The 19565-nt window shown below is 48.5% G+C and overlaps 1 protein-coding gene across 2 annotated transcripts in view; it reads left to right on the forward strand.

The window, feature by feature from the left end:
- Positions 1–19565, forward strand: part of LOC147725998 (uncharacterized) — a 162212-nt gene that overhangs the window by 107654 nt on the left and 34993 nt on the right. For both annotated transcript variants that reach the window (XM_086960112.1, XM_086960113.1), the window contains exon 8: positions 8296–8630. In XM_086960112.1, the coding sequence (XP_086816238.1) occupies positions 8296–8630 (335 nt within the window). The remainder of the gene's footprint in view (positions 1–8295; positions 8631–19565) is intronic.

A 19565-nucleotide genomic window follows, 5' to 3' on the forward strand; every position in this document is an offset into this window, starting at 1 on the left:
GTTTTTAGAATGAATAGCGATTTTAAAAACATGTAAATTTGCCTATTTGCACACTTATACTTCGGTACCTTTTTGCTCCTGCCTCGGTCCCCGCAGCTGTGTGCTGTTTGTGTGGAGGGCGTGGAGAACGGGCACTGGAACGCGCAGGGCGTTCCCGGCAGCGCATGGGGCGGAGCTGATCACGAGCTTCGCTCTCTACATAACACGTGTCAGCGCGCGACGAGTGCAGCGGGCGCGCCGAAGTTGCGCCTAAGGCAAGCCCGTCTGCGCCTGTCCCGCGCCCAGCGCCGGTCACTCTGCCCTAATCGACCCGATAGTATGCCGCAGATGGTCTAGAGACGGTCTCTTAGAACTGAGACCTTCAACAGCAGATAATCACACACGGTACAACCCTGCGTTACCCCCGGACCGTTTCACCTGTTCCAACTGCCACTACTCTTTCCATCCCCCTCCGCCCTACTCACATAAGAACACAAGAGAGAGATGCCTCCCTACTCCCCTACGGGAACTGAAAGCCTGCTTGGTCAACTGTCAGTCCCTGCCTAAACATGCTAGCGATATCTGGCTTTCTCTTACATAGAACGCCTGGGATTTAATGTTCCTTACGGAAACATGTACGAAAGATGCCTCCAATCCCGATATTGCTTTAGCAGTCCCCCCAGACTATCAATTTGTTGGGCTAAACTGACCCGGATCAAAGATAGGGGGAGGAATAGCTATTCTCCCCAGATCCCACTGGAAAATCTCATCCAGAAAGTTAGCTATCCTGGGACCAATTGAAGCTATGTACTTCAGTATCTCTGAGGCCTCTCTCCTTATTGGTGCAGGGGTGCTAATTTACAATCCTCCTAACACCCCCCTACCCCCTCACCCCCCCCCCCCCCCCCCCCCCCCCATGTACCACGGATTTACTTACAATCCTGGCTGACCTCTCTCTAAAACACCCCCATTTTACTGTCCTCGGGTACTTTAACCTCTTAAGCGCTGCGCCTATACCAGCGGCCGACGGCACCACTACCTCGGGAGTGCTGCCGTTGGACGTTCCATCTGCACCTGCGCAATGGAACGTTCAGCACTGGAGCTGGACGTTCCAAAGCAGCTAAGGTGTTAATCTACATGTAGATGACAATAACTGTGCAAAGGCGTGTTTCCTAGTAGAGACTATGGCGGGCATTAACCTTTTTCAGAAAGTTGTGGGCCCCACACATACTGCTGGTCACACTTTAGACCTTATTTTCACGAACCTACCCGGCCTCTCTACCCTTGCCCCCCTCCCTGTGACATGGTCGGACCATTTTATTATCCCTTTTAAACTTAAATTCCCACCTACGACGACTTCCACCTGTAGGACAGAGAAGGTGGTAAGAAAGTGGTTCAAAGTAACGCTGGAAGCGATAGAGCCGGCACTTGCCGAGCTCAGATGGCAACCCTCCACAAACATAAATGAGGACGTAGCAAACCTAAATCAATACCTCACCACGGCCATCGAGAGCATCGCTCCCCTCACCGTTCTCTCCTCAGCCAGAACCAAACCTTCTGCACCTTGGTTCTCCCAGTTGTTACGGGAAGAAAAAAGCAAATGTAAAAGGTTAGAACGCCTTTGGCGCTACACTTATGATGCAGCTGCCAAAACAACCTATAGAGTGGCGCTAAAAAAAATTCACAAAACCAAACAAAGTACTATGAAAGAATATTTTGCCAGCAAAATTAAATCCGCAGATAATTCAGCCAAGGTGCTCTTGCAAATTGTGAAAGATTTCACCAATCCTGCGGCCCTCTCGCACAAGACAGAGCCTTGCCAAGAACTCTGTGATGGACTGTCAAATTTTTTCCACGAGAAAATTAATCTCATCTATGCTTCTTTTAATGTAGCGAATAGATCGGACACAGAGGTCGCACCTCCTGAGCATACTACTGCTAAGGACATAAGGCTATGCGCGTTTAGACCCATCACCTTAGACGCAGCATTGAACAAACTTCAGCTATGTAAATCGGGTTCACCCCTAGATCCTATGCCCGCTCAAGTCTTTTCCACTGTTGCCCCTGCGATCTTACAACCCCTTGTAACAATATGGAACTCCTCTCTCCTATCAGGTCAGTTCCCGGAGATCTGGAAACAGGCCATTCTTATCCCCCTCCTGAAAAAACCAGAAGCTGACCCTGCTGTACTCAGTAACTATCGCCCGATATCACTGCTTCCAAAACCAGCCAAAATCCTGGAAAAAATAGTCCAAGAACAACTCTCTGACTATTTAGAAAGCAATGATCTCCTACATGACTCACAATCTGGATTTAGGACAGTGTATAGAACTGAGACAGCACTTTTAGAGGTTTCAGAGACCGTGCGGGAGAGGGTGGACAGGGGTGTGGTAGCCATGCTTGTGCTCCTCGACCTGTCCGCAGTTTTCGACAAGGTCTCCCATGCCATCCTCCTAAACCAGGGTTCTTCAAACTGTGGGGTGCGCCCCCCTGGGGGGGCGCGGCACCATCCCAGGGGGGGCGCAGCACCATCCCAGGGGGGGCGCGCGCTCCACTCCGATCTTCCCTTTGTGCAGCGTGATGCAGAGACTCTCTGTGAGGGCCGGGCGATTTCCGTCCGAGTGGGGCGGCAGGGGCCTAACAGCTGAACAAAGCTCATTAGCATGCGAATGGTCTCTTAAAGAGGTGTGAAGTGCTCGGGTGCGGCTGGCTGAGTGTGTGTGTGCCCAGAAGCTGTGTCAGCCCGGGCACACACAGGCATGTGAGATGAAGAGGGAGAGGGAGGGAGGGAGGAAGGAGACAGAGACAGATAGACAGAAGGAGAGCAAGGGAGGGAGACAGATAGACAGAAGGAGAGCAAGGGAGGGAGACAGACAGACAGAGGGGGAGCGAGGGAGGGAGACAGGCAGACAGAGGGAGAGCGAGGGAGGCAGAGTGAGGGAGGGCGAGGGAGACAGAGGAAGAGCGAGGGAGGCAGAGTGAGAGAGAGCGAGGGAGACAGAGGGAGAGCGAGGGATGTCGGGTGGAGCCGGCCACCAGACGTCCGTTATGTTGCCATGTGGGTGAATAGATGTATGGGTGGAGTGGTGGATGTGTGGGTGGAGTGATGGGTGGAATGGTGGATGTGTGGGTGACATGGTGGATGTATGGGTGGGGGGGTGGATGGATGAGTGAGGGGATGGATGGATGGATGGATGGGTGAAGGGGTGGATGGATGCATGAGTGGAGGGATGGATGGGAGTGGATGGATGTGTGTATGGTTTGAAGGGTAGATGGATGGGTGGAGGGATGGATGGATCAGTGAAATGGTGGATGGATCGATGGGGGGGTGGATGGTGGACGAGTCGGTGGGTGGATGGATGAGAGAGGTGTTGGATGGATGGATTGATGTATTGATGGGTGAAGGGGTGGATGGATGGATGAGTGAAGGGGTGGATGTGGGGATGGATGGATGGGTGAAGGGATGGATGGATCAGTGAAATGGTGGATGGATCGATGGGGGGTGGATGGTGGGCGAGTCGGTGGATGGATGGATGAGAGAGGTGATGGATGGATGGACTGATGTATTGATGGGTGAAGGGGTGAATGTATTGATGGATGGATGAGTGAAGGGGTGGATGTGGGGATGGATGGGTGATTGAGGAGGGTGGATGAGCGGGAGGATGGATGGAGGAGTGAAGGGGTGGGTGAGAGGTCAATGGATGGATTCATGAGTGGATGGATGAGTGGGTGGATGGGTGAAGGGTGGATGGAGGGATGGGTGGATGGAGGGATGGGTGGCTGGGTGAGGGGGAATGGAGAGAGAGGGGGAGGATGGATGAGTGAGGACATGGATGAATGATTGGCAGAGTGGATGGGCAGGTGTGTGCATAGATGGGTGAGGAGAGGAGCATGGAGATGGATGGGTAAGGGAGTGCATGCATGAGTGGGGGAGGGTGGAGAGCGGGATGGGTGGGTGGATGGATTAGTGGGGGGTTGAGTGGGTGGACGGATGAGTGACTGGGTGGATGGATGAGTGGGTGGGGGGATTGCTGGGTGGGTGGGTGGTTGGATGGATGAGTGAGTGGATGGATGGGTGGAGGAGTGGATGGATGGGTGGAGGAGTGGATGGATGAATGGAGGAGTGGATGGATGAATGGAGGAGTGGATGGATGAATGAATGGAGGAGTGGATGGATGAGTGGGAGGATAGCTTGGGTGAAGGGGTGAGTGGTTGGATGGATGAGTGGGTGTATGGATGGATGAGTGGGTGGATGGATGGATGGATGGATGAGTGGGTGGATGGATGGGTGGAAGAGTGGATGGATTGGTGAGGGGATGGATTGGGTGAAGGGATGGATGGATGATGGATGGATGGGTGAGGGGGTGGATGGAGGGATGGATGGATGGGTGAGATGATGGATGGTGGATGGGTTTGCAAGTGGTTGAAGGGGTTTGGATGTGGATGGGGCACAGATGGAGGGAAGGAATGAATGGTGGGGGAGTTGGTGGACGACAAGATGTACATGATGGATGGGGAGGTTTGTGATGACTTCCTTTGCCTTGGAGGATTGTGTTTTGAGCTGTGTGGTACGCCTCTGTCGTTTCGCCACACTCACTCACAGGCCTGCAGTTTGCTAGGCACTCTTGTTGTGTTGAGCATTGTTTGCCAGATATAGCCCGTGGTGTGCGCGTTGCAGTCGATCATGTGGTGTGCCGGATTCCCGAGGTTTCGGTCGGGTGGTGGGGGGGCCCAACATCTGGGGGAATTCAGCTGGGGGGGCTCAACCTGGAAAAGTTAGAATACCTCTGTCCTAAACAGACTCCTTGAGATGGGAATCTGTGACACCCCTTTAGCCTGGATCACCTCTTTTTTAACGGACAGTACACAACAAGTATGGTGCCGACCTTTCTGGTCTAAAGACAAGAAACTGCTTGGCTGCGGGGTGCCCCAAGGATCTGCTCTCAGTCCCCTTTTTTTCAACATGTATGTCGCACCCCTGGCAAAGGTGATTGAGACATCTGGGGTTAGAGTGATCTCATACGCTGATGATACTCAGCTTATTTTTTCCATCAAAGATCACCCACCCCTTGGTTTTAAAAATTTTAGAACCTGTCTTTCCAATATTGTAGCTTCGATGACTTTGAACACGCTAAAACTAAATACGGACAAAACGGAGTTGCTGTTTTTTAACCAAGCAACCCCCATGCCACCCACCACCTGGTGGCCTGCGGAACTCAACCCGCACCCTCCCCGGTAAAAGCGGCACGCAATCTTGGAGTCCAATTCGTCAACAAATTATCTTTTAAAACCCAGATCCAGAAAGTCACTTCGTCATGTTTTGGTAAACTCTGCATGCTAAAAAAAAATCTCCCCCTCTCTCCCCATTGAGTCACTGAAGACAGTGACTCACGCCTTGATCACTTCGCACCTGGACTATGCGAACAGTCTGTATTTGGGACTGCCTGCCTACCTACTACACAGGCTGCAGATCGTGCAGGACGCCAGCCAGGCTGATCTGTTAAGTCCCCTATCGCCATTCCATCTCATCCCACTTGAGGAAGCTGCATTGGCTCCCTATCACTGCTCGCGTCAGATTCAAGGCCCTCGTACTAGTTTTCAGGGCTTTGAATGGAAAAGGCCCCAGATACCTTAGACATAGACTAAAATTAGTCCAATCGTCTCTCAACCTTAGATCTAACCACCTCCGGCTCTTACTCCTCCCCTCCCCCCCAGATTCCGCCTTGCGAGGAAGGGTGGTCGTTAGCGCTATTCCACAGTTTGGAAAGTTGTAAGGAAGGAGAGAGGACAACAGATGAGGTCTTATATAGCATCGCAGTGACATACATTACAATATTTCACGAGAAGTTTCTGATTTCTATCTCTCACATTTTGGAAATATATTTGACTATTATTTGTTTTAAAACACAATTGTTCTAAGATTAAATGTAAAGTCCATGAAAATTGTGCAGGCCCGCTGGTAGATGATTGGATGTAAAATTTGTTATTCTTTGCAGTATTATAAATGTATGGTATAAAAAGTGTGTTAGTGTACGGTTTGCATTCAAGGAAGGTTGTACTCCATGCCTTTTTTATATGTGGATGTGTGTGTAACTGATCTTTGGTTTTTTTATTCCTGTTTCCATCTTGATGTTTCACTATAAAAGTATTACATTCATAATCTGTAATCTTACGTCGGTTCATTACGTTGTGTATTAATGTTGTAAATATCGTATTCTGATCTGCAAATTTGGGTATATGAATTATGCCATGCTGTTTTCAATTCTTATCACCTTAAATGGGCTTATTGTGGGTCAATTCACTATTAGTATTGTTCTCCTCAGTCATGTTATTTTAACACTGTTCTGTGTGACAACTTTGGTCTGCGTCTTAGGTTCTTAATTGATATTCAAACTATACAATAATTTGACGCTCCTTGTGTGGACCCTTGAACACGTTGTATCCCTAAAAAGGTTTGTACACAGACTAAAGGTCAGAAGTGCAGCCATGTATTACCTTCAAGAAGTGATGCAGTACAGGAAGTGACATGAAATCAATTTGTCATTTCCTTTGTGCTAACAAACAAGGATTCTCCAATCACAAAAAGGATTCTGGCGAGGTATATAGTGCAAATCCTCACCAAGTTAGGAGTAGCACTAGAGGAGAAACCAAGATCTCATGCCAGAAGAAAAAACAGAAGCCAGCACTGGCATTCATTGCTACCACCACCACCATAAAGTACATCTCCATGGCTGCTCCATGGTCATCACTATAAAACTTCACAAAACACTATTGTGTATATATTCAAGATAACAGAGAAGCAAATGTGCGGGAGGAAAGTACTAAGACACCAGTTGACAAAGAGACCTACTTCAACCTAACCAAATTGGGAATGGAGAGGATACCGCTGCAAAATAAATGCACAGCATCTGACTCCAGAAAAGTCTACAAAAATAAATGATTTCACTGGGAGTAGTTTTGCAGCTTGAACTATTTTCTGGACTCGCATGCTACCCTCACGCCTCCACAGAACAGTGTCACTAGTTAGAGAATTAGTACACCCCCAAAAATTAAAGGTCCCCAAAAGGAGGAAACAAGAACCTGAAGGTCGCAACCATGCTGTGGGCTTCATAAGTCACGATTGACATCACAAGTGGGTGGACATATCCCCTGAATGGTCAATGACAACCAAAGGGGGGAGCAGGAAGGAGGAATTTGAAAAAGTAGATAATTCCAAACCCAAACCCTAGTTAGAATAACGCACAGCCTGTGAATCCTGAAAAGTATTCAAGTTGCTAAACTGCTCCTGCAGGTAATTATCTATTCCATTATTGCTTTGGCTGAATGACTAGTAATCTCACCAACTACTTTATGCCAAGTCATGTAAATATCTCTACTTCACTTTAGAAAGCTGCCGGGCCCACAGTTGTATAATGGCGTTCCAGCATATCACTTCGAGCCATCAGTTGTCATGTCTGTTGCCCCATCCCCCCATGTTACCAGCTCTTCAGTAGCTTCCCTCCAGCAATTATCTTTGGAGAGGGAAGAGGAAGTGACTGTGTAGCCTCTTGTATCTAAACTTAAACATATGAACAATGACCCTGTCAGACTTGTTTGTATGGCCAGCAACTATAACCAACTTTGTTTCATTCCAAGTTTGTTTCTTGTGAGGCCGGATAGCCTTGCAGTACTAATCACTCTCCAGGCAGGAAAATGGAAGATACCTATGTTTATTTTCATTAGCACAATTATGTCCGCTTGCTACAAAAATATGGTGATCTTACTCCGTTTGTTAGCTTCACTATTCAGAATAGTAGTTTCCTGGAACCTAAGTGGTATATATACATACTGTAAAAGATTAGTTCCTCTTGTTTAGCATACAATTAGGGCTGACTTGTATGTAACAGGTATATGTAAATAAGAAAGCCCTGTCAAAGCAGTTGAATTTGAGTGCTCTGATTATACCTTGCAGTGATTTAAATTCATTAAAGTTGTTGGACATTGTTTCAAGAAATTAGTGGAGAGCGGTGAAAGCCGTTCTTAAATTACTGCGGTTATCTTGACCAGAAAAAAGTAGTCATCTGTGATCCGTCAAAACTGTAAATTCTTCTCAGGCTTTTCTTAATCAATATCATCAGCGTAAACTAGACTGATTCTGAATAACAGAAGGCTTAGTGTATGTTTGAATTGTAGATGATGTGTGTCTAAATATAAAGCTAGTACCATGAATTGTCTTTCTAGTGTCCTGTATGCAAGCAAGACCTAAACACCAAGCTTACTGATGGTAAAGAAACGACTGTAGTTGGATTGTATTAACGTTTTTGTTTTTCTTGACAGAGAATACCCACTGCGCGATATTCGCAGTCGGGAGAGATACAGTCCCAGAAGGCGTATTTCATTATCACGAGATTACAGCCCTAAGCGTATCAGGAGGTCACCTTCAAAGCCAAAAGCTTACCGAACACGTTCGAGGAGCCCTGTGCATGTTAGATCTTCACTTAAGAACCGAACAAGAAGTCGATCCAAACACCAGTCCCGGTCCCCTCGACGTACTAGGTCCCCTCGTCGTTCAAGGTCCCCTCGGCGACATAGAAGATCAACATCTATTTCAAGAAGCAGCCGGAAGGCTGATCGAGGGCATTATTCTCCCAAAAAGAGCACTACATCTCAAGGTATGAAAATTGCTATAATTAATTATGCACAGGATTGCTAGCAACTTGGTAAAGCTCTGTATTTATTATGAAACTTCTTTTTTTTAAATATGTTTAATGTAGTCTCGCTTTATTATTTTAATGTAAGATATTGTTTAACATTTTTATTGCACTTTTTTAATTACTATTTTTAAATCAGATAGTCAAGTCAAGTCAAAAATTTGTATAGCGCACTACATACCCAGAGGGTCTCAAGGCGCTTGAAGAAGGGAGGGGAATTACTTGTCAAATATCCACGTTTTAAGTTGCTTTCTGAATGCTAGGTGGTTCTGAGTAAGGCGAAGATGAGTGGGAAGTGAGTTCCAGGTTTTAGCTGCCAGGTAGGAGAAGGATCTACCTCCCATGGTGGTTTTGTTGATGCGAGGTACAGTGGCAAGGGCTTGGTTGGAGGATCGTAGCTGGCGGGAGGGGGTGTAGAAGGACAGTCGTGTGTTGAGGCATTCGGGTCCGATTTCGTAGAGTGCTTTGTGTGCGTGGGTTAGGAGCCGGAAAGTAATCCTCTTATTGACGGGGAGCCAGTGGAGGTTTTTCAGGTGGCCAGAGATGTGTTCTTTACGCGGTATGTCTAATATGAGCCTGGCTGAAGCGTTCTGGATGCGTTGGAGTTTTTTCTGGATTTTTGCGGTGGTAGAGGGTGTTTCCGTAGTCCAGTCGGCTCGTGACCAGAGTGTAAGTGACTGTTTTTCTAGTTTCGGTGGGGATCCAGCGAAATGTTTTCTTGAGCATGCGAAGAATATTGAAGCAAGATGAAGAAACGGCGTTGACTTGTCTGTTCATCGAGAGTGAGGAGTCCAGGATGACGCCCAGGTTGCGTGCGTGGTCCGTCGGGATAGGTGCTTTTCCAAGGGCCTCTGGCCACCAAGAGTCATCCCAGGCGGAGGGGGAGGTGCCTAGGATGAGGACTTCTGTTTTGTCTGAGTTCAGTTTTAGACGGCTGTGCTTCATCCATTCGGCTACTTCTTTCATTCCTTCATGCAGGTTGGTTTTGGCCGTGTTCGGGTCTTTGGTGAGTGATAGGATCAGTTGAGTGTCGTCGGCGTAGGAGATGATGTTGAGGTTGTGTTGGCGTGCGATGGCTGCAAGGGGGCTCATGTATACGTTGAAGAGGTTGGGGCTGAGTTAGGACCCTTGGGGTACGCCGCAGATGACTTCAGTGGCCTCTGACTTGAATGGTGGGAGGCGGACTCTCTGGGTTCTTCCGGTGAGGAACGAGGTGATCTATTCCAGTGCTTTTCCATGGATTCCGACGTTTCTGAGGCGTTGTAAAAGGGTGCTATGACAGACCGTGTCAAAGGCTGCGGAGCGGTCGAGGAGGATGAGGGCGACTGTGTCTCCATTATCCAGTAGAGTTCGAATGTCGTCTGTTGCTGCGATGAGGGCGGTTTCCGTGCTGTGCTTGGCTCGGAAGCCGGATTGTGAGGAGTCCAGGGATTTGTTGGTTTCGAGGAATGCGGCGAGCTGGTTGTTGACTGCTTTAGTAGTTTTTGAGTTCGGTGGGGTCAGCTGTGGGTTTCTTCAGGAGGGCGCTGAGTTCGGCATGTTTCCAGCTTTCCGGGAAGGTTGCAGAGTTGAGGGAGCAGTTGATGACGTCTCGGAGGTGCGGTGCTATGATGGAGTCTGCTTTGTTAAAGATGTGGTGAGGGCATGGGTCTGTGGGGGATCCTGAGTGGATAGAGTTCATCAGACGGATGGTGTCCTCAGTGGAGATTGGCTTCCAGTCATTGAGGATGTTCAGGGGGGGTGGGGGTCCTGCAGGGGGTTAGGTGGGTTGGTTTTCGGGTCGGTTGTCGAAGCTGTTGTGGATGTCTGCAATTTTGTTGTGGAAGAATGAGGCTAGGGAGTCGCAGAGGGCTTGAGAGGGGGTGATGTCGTTGGAGTTGGCCGAGGGGTTGGTAAATTCCTTGACGATGTTGAATAATTCCTTGCTGTTGTGGGCGTTGTTATCTAGTGGGTCCTTGAAAGCGGCTCTCTTGGCAGTCCGGATCAGTTGGTGGTGTATGCGGGTGGCGTTTTTGAAGGCGTCCTTGGTGCTGGTGGTTGGGTCTTTTTTCCAGGCCTTCTCAAGGGAGCGGCAGAGTTTCTTGGATTTCTTAAGATCATCGTTGAACCAGGAGGCCTTCTTGTTGCCTAGTTTGATTTGTCGTTTTTTCAGTGGTGCTAAGATGTCGGCGGTGTTGGATAACCATTGGGTGAGGTTAGTGGCTGCTTGGTCTGGGTTTGAGGAGTGGGCTGGGGGGTTTTGAAGAAGCGATAAGGAGATCTGGTCGATGGTGATTTTGTTCCAGTTTCTTTGCAGAGTGGGTTGGGGGTGGTTGTTGGAAGTGGGCTTGTTGTAGGTGAAGTGAACGCAACTGTGGTCAGTCCAAAGGAGAGCTGTGGTGTGGCTGAAGGAGACATGTTTGCTGGAGGTGAAGATAGGGTCGAGTGTATGACCTGCGATGTGGGTGGAGGTGGTGACAAGTTGTTTAAGACCGAGGTTGGCGAGGTTGTCCAAAAGGGTGGTGGTGTTGCGGTCGTTGTTCTTTTCAAGGTGAAAGTTGAGGTCTCCCAAAAGGATGTAATCCTCTGAGGGGAGCGCGTGTGGAGTGATGAAGTCCGTGATGTCTTCACTAAACTGTGCGCGGGGTCCTGGTGGCCTGTAAAGGAGGGTGCCTCTGAGTGTGGTTTTGGGGTCGATGTGAATCTGGAAGTGAAGGTGTTCAGAGTTGGTGAGATTGACGTCCGAGCTGGTTGAGATGCGGATGGATTTCTTGTGGACGATAGCGATACCTCCTCCTGTGTGGCCGGTACGGTCCTTGCGAATGATCTTATAGCCTTCCGGGATGGCAATGGTGATGTCTGGGGCTGAAGAGGCATTCATCCATGTTTCTGTTAGGAAGGCGACGTCCGGAGAGATGGTGTCTAGTAGATTCCAGAGGTCAATGGCGTGCCTGTGGACCGATCGGGTGTTGAGCAGGATGCATTTTAGTTGGTTGGGGTCGGATATCTGTTGTGTGATCGTAGATGAGGAGTTGTTCTTGGTGCCGTCGAACTTGCAGGAGTTGCATGAAAAGGGTCCATGGGTGTGTCCAGGAGCGGCTTGGACGCAGTTGAGGGAACGGCCGGAGTTGAGGGCTAGGAGGGTGGTGGCATCGTAAGAAATGCGGGAGGGGTGGACATTACGAGGATCAGGGGTTCTGGCGCTGGGCGCGGTCCAGGCGCGGACTGGCGTAGATGGGCTTACCTTTGGCGCGAATGGGGCGCGGTCGCTGCGCGTGAACGCGGCGCGCAAAAGCTTCTGTCATAAGAGGATATTGGGAGGGGAGGGGCGAGGCAGGCTCAGCTGGGAGGCGGGAGCGTGATTGGAGGGCCGGGCTTGGACGTCACAGCCAGCAAATGGCTGCAACAATAACAACAACTGTACGCAGGGAGAGGTTGGGGCGAGCAGTGGAGCGCTATTACAGAAATAATAAAACTACAAATGAAATGGCTGAGTGGTGGACGCAGTGAGGGGTCACAAAGCAGCGCAATGAACACAGCACTTGGGAGTATAAATCGGCGCTTTGAAATTAAGCACAATGAACACAGCACTTGAGAGTATAAATCGGCGCTATGAAATTAAGCACAGTGCAATCAGTAAACAAAGCAGCAAAGCAGCGCTAATGACAGAGCCAGGATAAGAGACAATGCGGCGCAGTGGTGAAATATTAGTCACAAAGCACAGAGCACAGGCAGCGTAGGAGTAGCGCTACGATACCCAGGAGGACAGAGGGGAGCAACCGGATCATGTTCGAGGCATGTGGGTTGCTGAATTCATATCTTGTGCATAGATCGCCCCCCAGTGTTGGGTCCTGATGATTGCACTTTGTTGTCTTGGAAGAGTCTTCGAAGTATCACGAGATAGGTGGCTCCTCCCTTGGACTACAGTGCGCATGGGCATCTTCTCCATCCTCAGATTGTTTTTTTCCGCTATTGGGTTCGGATGCGAACTCCTATACTCCAACTTTAGAATCAAAAACAAAACTTTTCTAAAGGCCAAAAGGCCTTCGATTCGACGGTATTGTTCTCGCTCTGTACCTCTCTACTCGATCCAGCCTTCCATCTCGAATCGGTCATTGACGCGGGCAGTTGGGCCCTTTCGACGCCACGTGAGTCGACCCTCGATGGAAAGAAGCCCGTTTAAAAGGTGCCTACAATGCCACTCCAAGTTCCCACATACTGATAAGCACTCAGTATGCAACAAGTGCCTTTCCCCAGACCATAAAGAAGAAACCTGTCCAGCCTGCGCCCAGTTTCAATCGAAGAAAACTATTCGAAACCGATGGGCCGCTAGGTAAGAAATGCAGCGACAGGCACCCGACCTGGACAACATCTTTGATGATGACCAGGAACTACAGGAAGCTCCAGACTCGGACCTAGAAATTGTCAGTCGAGGACTACTCTGACTCCGATGACGACATCCCACCGGTGCAAATCGTGAGTACCCGACACCAACTACCCCGTTACCAAAGGCTCCGGTCAAGGCATCGCCAAAAGGCCTTAGCCAAGATCAGAAAAAAGTTTTGCAAGCCCCGCCATCCGGCTCGGCTCCGAAATCAAAACCGAAACCTTCTGAGACCCCAGGGCCCAGTACCATCGTCCCAAAGAAGGTTCCAGAGCCAAAGAAGGTCGTCGACCCGAAAGGCGTCGATCCGAAAAAGGCCGTACAGCCAAAGAGCGTCAAGCCAAAAGACTGTCGACCCCAAGAAGGCGCCCAGCCAAAAAATGTCGACCCAAGGGAGGTTGTCGAACCAAACAAAGGCACACAACCAAAGGGCGCCGAGCCAAAGAAGGTCGCCAACCCGAACAGGCATACTGTTCCAAAATCCGTCGACCCGTCAAAGGGTGCTGTACCGAAATCCGCGCCGAGGCCGGTAAAGTCTGTCGACCCGAAGACACCGGCTCCAAAAACACCAGTCGATCCGAAAAATACCATCGAATCGGACAAGGACACTCCTCCAAAGAAACCTACGGAGCACAAGAAACGCGTTGAACCGAAAGTTCCGGTCGACCCGAAAAAAGGCCCCGAGCTTAAAAAATCTGTTACAAAGAAAAAAGTCGTTGAAAAACCAAAAATTAACACTCAACCCAGGACTGTAGAGGAAGAACTCTTCCACCCAGATCCCTCGGACGACCAGGCAAAAATATACATTAACCCAGAGACTGGTAAAGTTACCATCCTGCATAGAAAAAAGAGGCCTTTGGACTTTTAACCTCAGTCCCCTATTCCATTAAAGAAAAAGGACTTTTCAGCCTATCATGCCTACTACACCTTTTATACCGTACTCTCCTTATTCTCCTTCTCAACACGGGGACAATGAAGGTAACAGGGGATGAGCCACAGCCTCAATATGACTTCCCACAAGATCCTGAACCACAAGAGGAACCATGGGAGGAGCCAACACACCCTTACAACACCCATCCCATCCTTGATATACCCTCTTATCCTACTAAGCGGTCACCTACTGATGACACCATAGTCTTTAATCAACTTATAGACAGGGCTGCACATTTCCACAACGTAGATATGCATAACGACCCTGTTGAGGATGACTTCTTGTTTGACACCTTCCCTACATCAGAAAAATGTGTCAAAACACTTCCCATGTTGAAGGGAGTTCTGAAACATGCACCTGACATATATCAGGATACAGCCAGGGCACGGGTAATCAACCCCAGAATAGAATAGAAGTATAGGGCAGCTCCTACAGACCCTACTTACATCAAAGGGCTCCCTGGTAGTGGCCAATGCACGGAAAAGAGCCAACTGCCAAACCACTGGGGAAGCACCTCCCTCCGACAAGGAGTCAAAAATACTAGAGGCATCAGGCAAAAGGGTAGCAGCACAAGCCTCCAACTCATGGAGGATTGCTAATACACAAGCCCTACTGGCTCGTTACGACAGGGCGTATTATGATCAGCTAGAAAGCCTAATGCAACACCTACCTGAGCCTTTCAAAGCACAAGCCCAAGATCTTATACAAGAGGTAAAATTCATAACAAACGCCTCCATCAATGCGCGCTTGACGCAGCAGACACTGCAGCTAGGTCAATCTACACTAGCGTCCTACTACGCAGACATGCATGGCTGCGTATTTCTGGTTTTAAAAATGAGGTGCAGTCCACCATTCTTAACCAGCCTGTGAATCAGGATTTTCTATTTGGTCCTGCTGGCGACACCATTTTGGATAAAATGAAAAAGGACACAGAGACCGCAAAATCAAGGGGGGCATTGCAATTTCAGCAACATAGAGGCTCCTTTCGTCGCCCCTCTTACAGAGCAACTACACGAGGAAATACCTCACAAACATCTGCCTCATACAAAAGTACACGAGGAAATACCTCACAAACATCTGCCTCATACAAAAGTAAGACACAAGGTTCCTTCAACAAGAACACAAACAGAGGAGGGTACAGGGGAAACCACAATAAGGGAAGAGGACGTGGAGGCAAGAACACCAGAGCCTCCACGGCCACAAAACAGTGACTTCTTTACGCTACCTCCAGACCACCTAACACCGGTCGGAGGCAGACTCCAACAGATCCTGCCTGTCTGGAACGCAATTATCACAGACAGGTGGGTGAGAGAAATTATCCAGTCTGGCTATTGCCTAGAACTGACTTCCACACCACCAAACATACCACCCAGACATCGTTCAATGTCCAGGGAACACATCACTCTGCTACAACAAGAGGTGAACTGCATGCTAGAAAAGGGGGCCATAGAACAAGTCCCTTTCCAACAGCAAGGGACAGGAGTGTACTCCCTATACTTCCTTATTCCCAAGAAAGATGGTTCCCTCAGACCAATATTGGACCTCGAACCCCTAAATCAATACATACTATCGGAGCACTTTCATATGATCACATTACAACAAGTGCTCCCGTTGATTCAAGGAGATTTCCTAGCAACCCTAGACCTCAAAGATGCGTATTTTCACATACCCATCCATCCAGCCCACAGAAAATACCTCAGGTTCACAATAGAAGGTCAACACTACCAATTCAAGGTTTTGCCCTTCGGGGTTACCACGGCTCCAAGAGTGTTTACAAAATGCTTAGCGACAGTGGCAGCACATCTCCGAAGGCTACACATCCATGTGTACCCTTATCTGGACGATTGGCTAATACAAGCAAAATCGTACCAACAGTGCGCAGCAAACACGTCTCAAAAAATACAGTTGCTACACAGCCTAGGCTTTTCAATCAACTATGCAAAATCACATCTGCAACCGTCCCACAAACAGCAGTACCTGGGAGCCACTATAGACACCTCAGTGTCAAAGGCATATCCAAACTCAGCAAGGATAGCCAGTATGCAGACACTCATTTGCAAATTCCTGCCAAAACACACACTGCCAGCTCAGGTCTTCATCAGCTCATAGGCATGATGGCCTCCTGCATATTCATTGTCCCCCATGCCAGACTTCAAATGCGCCCATTACCGGAATGCCTAGCACGGCAATGGAACCAGGCTAAAGGACAACTAAAAGACCTAGTGTTGGTAAACAGTCGCACTCACAACTCTGCAGTGGTGGAACCCACAAAACCTTTCCAAGGGGCGACTGTTCCAAGAGCCGGTTCCACAACTAGTACTGACAGTGGACGCATCACTAACAGGATGGGGAGCCCATCTCCTTCATTACACAGTACAAGGGCTCTGGACAAACAGAAAAAGCTGCATATCAACCAACTGGAATTGCTAGCAATATTCCTAGCCCTAAAAGCATTTCAGACATAATTGTACAGCAAGACGGTGTTGATCCGGAGGGACAACATGACCGCAACGTACTATATCCAGAAACAGGGAGGAAGGAACGCACTCTCCACAGCTGTCCCATCTGGCACAAAGCATATGGAAGTGGGTGATTCCCCCCCCAAAAATTCTCTGACAGAACACCCTCCAGGGAAGGACAATCAGGTTGCCGACCTGCTCAGCAGGCACAGCCAACAACTACACAAATGGAAGATTCACCCCCAGGTTCTCCAGCCATTCTTCGAGGAGTGGGTCTCCCAGACATAGACCTGTTCGCCACAAAAGAAAACTCGAAATGCCAGTACTTTGCCGCCAGGTTCCCACATCCATTGTCACAGGGCAATGCGATATGGATGAACTGGTCAGGCAGATTTGCGTACGCTTTTCCCTTAGCACAGCTGATCTCGCTGGTGGCAGGCAAACTGCGGCAACACTCCCTCACACTAATCCTAGTTGCTCCCACATGGGCGAGACAACCGTGGTACACAACGTTCCTAGAACTCTCGGTAGTTCCTCATCAAAGACTGTGCCTTGCACCTCATCTTCTAAATCAGAACCATGGAGAAATCCGACACCCAGATCCCAATCAAATGAACCTAGCGATCTGGCTCCTGAGGTCTTAGATTTTGGATACCTTAACTTGCCCCAAGATTGCATGAACATCATTAGGGAGGCAAGAAGACCAACCACACGAGCGTGCTATGCAGCTAAATGGAAGAGATTTGTTGTTTACTGCAACAATAATCAAATCAACCCCTTAGACGCTTCAATACATAACATGATATGTTACCTGCTGCATCTACAAAGATGTACCTTAGCATACTCTTCAATAAGACTACACCTCGCTGCTATAGCAGCATACCTTCAAAACAGGCAACACCTTTCACTGTTTAGAGTACCTGCAATCAAAGCCTTCATTGAGGGTTTAAAAAGGGTGATTCCTCCTAGGCACCCCCTTCCCCAGTCTGGAATCTAAATATAGTGCTTACCAGACTCATGGGCCCTCCTTTTGAACCTCTACATTCATGCGAATTACAATTAACTTGGAAGGTTGCATTCTTGGTTGCTATCACCTCACTCAGAAGAGTGAGCGAATTACAAGCACTAACAATTCAAGAACCTTTCATGCAGGTACATGCCAACAGGTTGGTTCTTAGAACAAACCCTAAATTCATGCCTAAGGTTGTATCCAATTTCCATATCAACCAATCAATAGAACTGCCAGTGTTCTTTCAAAATCCACAGTCAGTAGCTGAAAGAGCCCTGCCCACATTAGACGTGAAGAGAGCTCTACTTTATTATGTTGACAGAACTAAATCCTTTAGGAAGACAAAACAATTTTGTTGCTTTTGCACCACAACACAAAGGGATTCCAATTTCAAAATCCGGGATAGCCAGATGGATAGTTAAATGCATTCAAATATGCTATCAAAAGGCAAAACGCACTTTAACCGTCCCCCCCAAGAGCACAATCCATAAGAAAAATGGGGGCATCCATGGCTTTCCTAGGAAATATTCCTCTTGAAGATATCTGTAAGGCAGCCACATGGACCACCATACACACTTTCACAAAACACTACTGTGTAGACGTGCAAGCAAAACAGCAAGCTGCTGTAGGCCATGCTGTCCTCCAAAACTCTTTTTCAAACTGCTGCAGCTGGCACAGGTAGCCACCGCTAGAGGAGATACTGCTATACAGTCTATGCACAAGATATGAATTCAGCAGCCCACATGCCTCGAACGGAATATGCTACTTACCAGTATGCATCTGTTCTTGGCATGTAGGGCTGCTGACATTCATATCGCCCGCTCTCCTCCCCGGTGCCTGTAGCAGCTGCAGCATTATCTCTGGCATGGCCATCTCTTACTTTACTATCTCCATCTCTTCCACAATGGCGAAAAACAATCTGAGGATGGAAAAGATGCCCATGTGCACTGTAGTGCAAGGGAGGAGTCCCCTATCTCGTGATACTTCGAAGACTCTTCCAAGACAACAAAGTGCAATCATCCGGACCCAACACTAGGCGACGATCTATGCACAAGATATGAATGTCAGCAGCCCTACATGCCAAGAACAGATGCATACTGGTAAGTAGCATATTCCTTCCTGGAAAGCAGTACACAGAAGCAGACAGGTTGAGCAGGAAAGGAAACCCCTCCCTCCCACGAATGGGAGATAAAGCAGGAAGTACTGTATGGTCTTTGCAGATGGTGGGGGATGCTAAGCACAGACCTCTTTGCAACCCAGTATATGCAAAATTACAGCACTTCATGTCCATGTTTCCACACCACCAATCTGAGGGAAATGCCCTGTTGATGGACTGTTCAGGGAGATTTGCCTGCCCCTTTCCACAGATTCCCTGGATCCCTAGGGTACTGAACAAAGCCAGACGGCGTGGGACTACACTCCTACTTATCGCTGTGCGATGGGCCTAAGAGGCATGGTAGTCTGGCCTACTAGAGATGTCCAGGGGGCAAATCAAAGCAACACAGGACCTGTTAATCATGCAGTACAAAGGAATGTGTCACCCAGAACCGACCACACAGTCTGTCAGCATGGCTCCTGAATACCTAGAATTCAGTCACCTATATATTAATAATAATCATGCATTTTGTAGAGCGCAACGGCTACCTCACACAGAGGTGTCCCGGCCCTGAAACGGTCAAGCAGACGGGTGAAATGTGAGGGGCCAACCATAGCTGAATAGCCAAGTCTTTAGTGCCTTCCTGAACTCCCGTTCGGATTGGGTTAGGCGAAGTCTATCTGGAAGGGAATTCTAGAGTCTGGTCACCACCACTGAAAATGTTCTACCTCCAATATGGGCCTTTGCAAATTGAGGGACACACATCAGATTCAAGGAGTTCTATCTTAAGGAACATTTTTGTTGATCAAGGAGAATGCGTTTCCTGATGTAACAAGGGCAAGTGTCTCTCGGGCCCTGAAAGCTTCCGTTTTGCCACCGCCAACCAAAGGAGCTGTTTAATATGCGGAGAGATGTGTATTCTAAAAGGAACTCTTCTGATTAGTCTCACAGCCGCATTTTGCACCATCTGCCGACTCCTAATCAGGTATGCGGGTAGCCACAGATAGAAACTATTTGCGAAGTCCAATCTTGATGTTA

This window comes from Lissotriton vulgaris, chromosome 3_1, assembly GCF_964263255.1.
Source record: "Lissotriton vulgaris chromosome 3_1, aLisVul1.2, whole genome shotgun sequence".
NCBI classification, from domain to species: Eukaryota; Metazoa; Chordata; class Amphibia; order Caudata; family Salamandridae; genus Lissotriton; species Lissotriton vulgaris.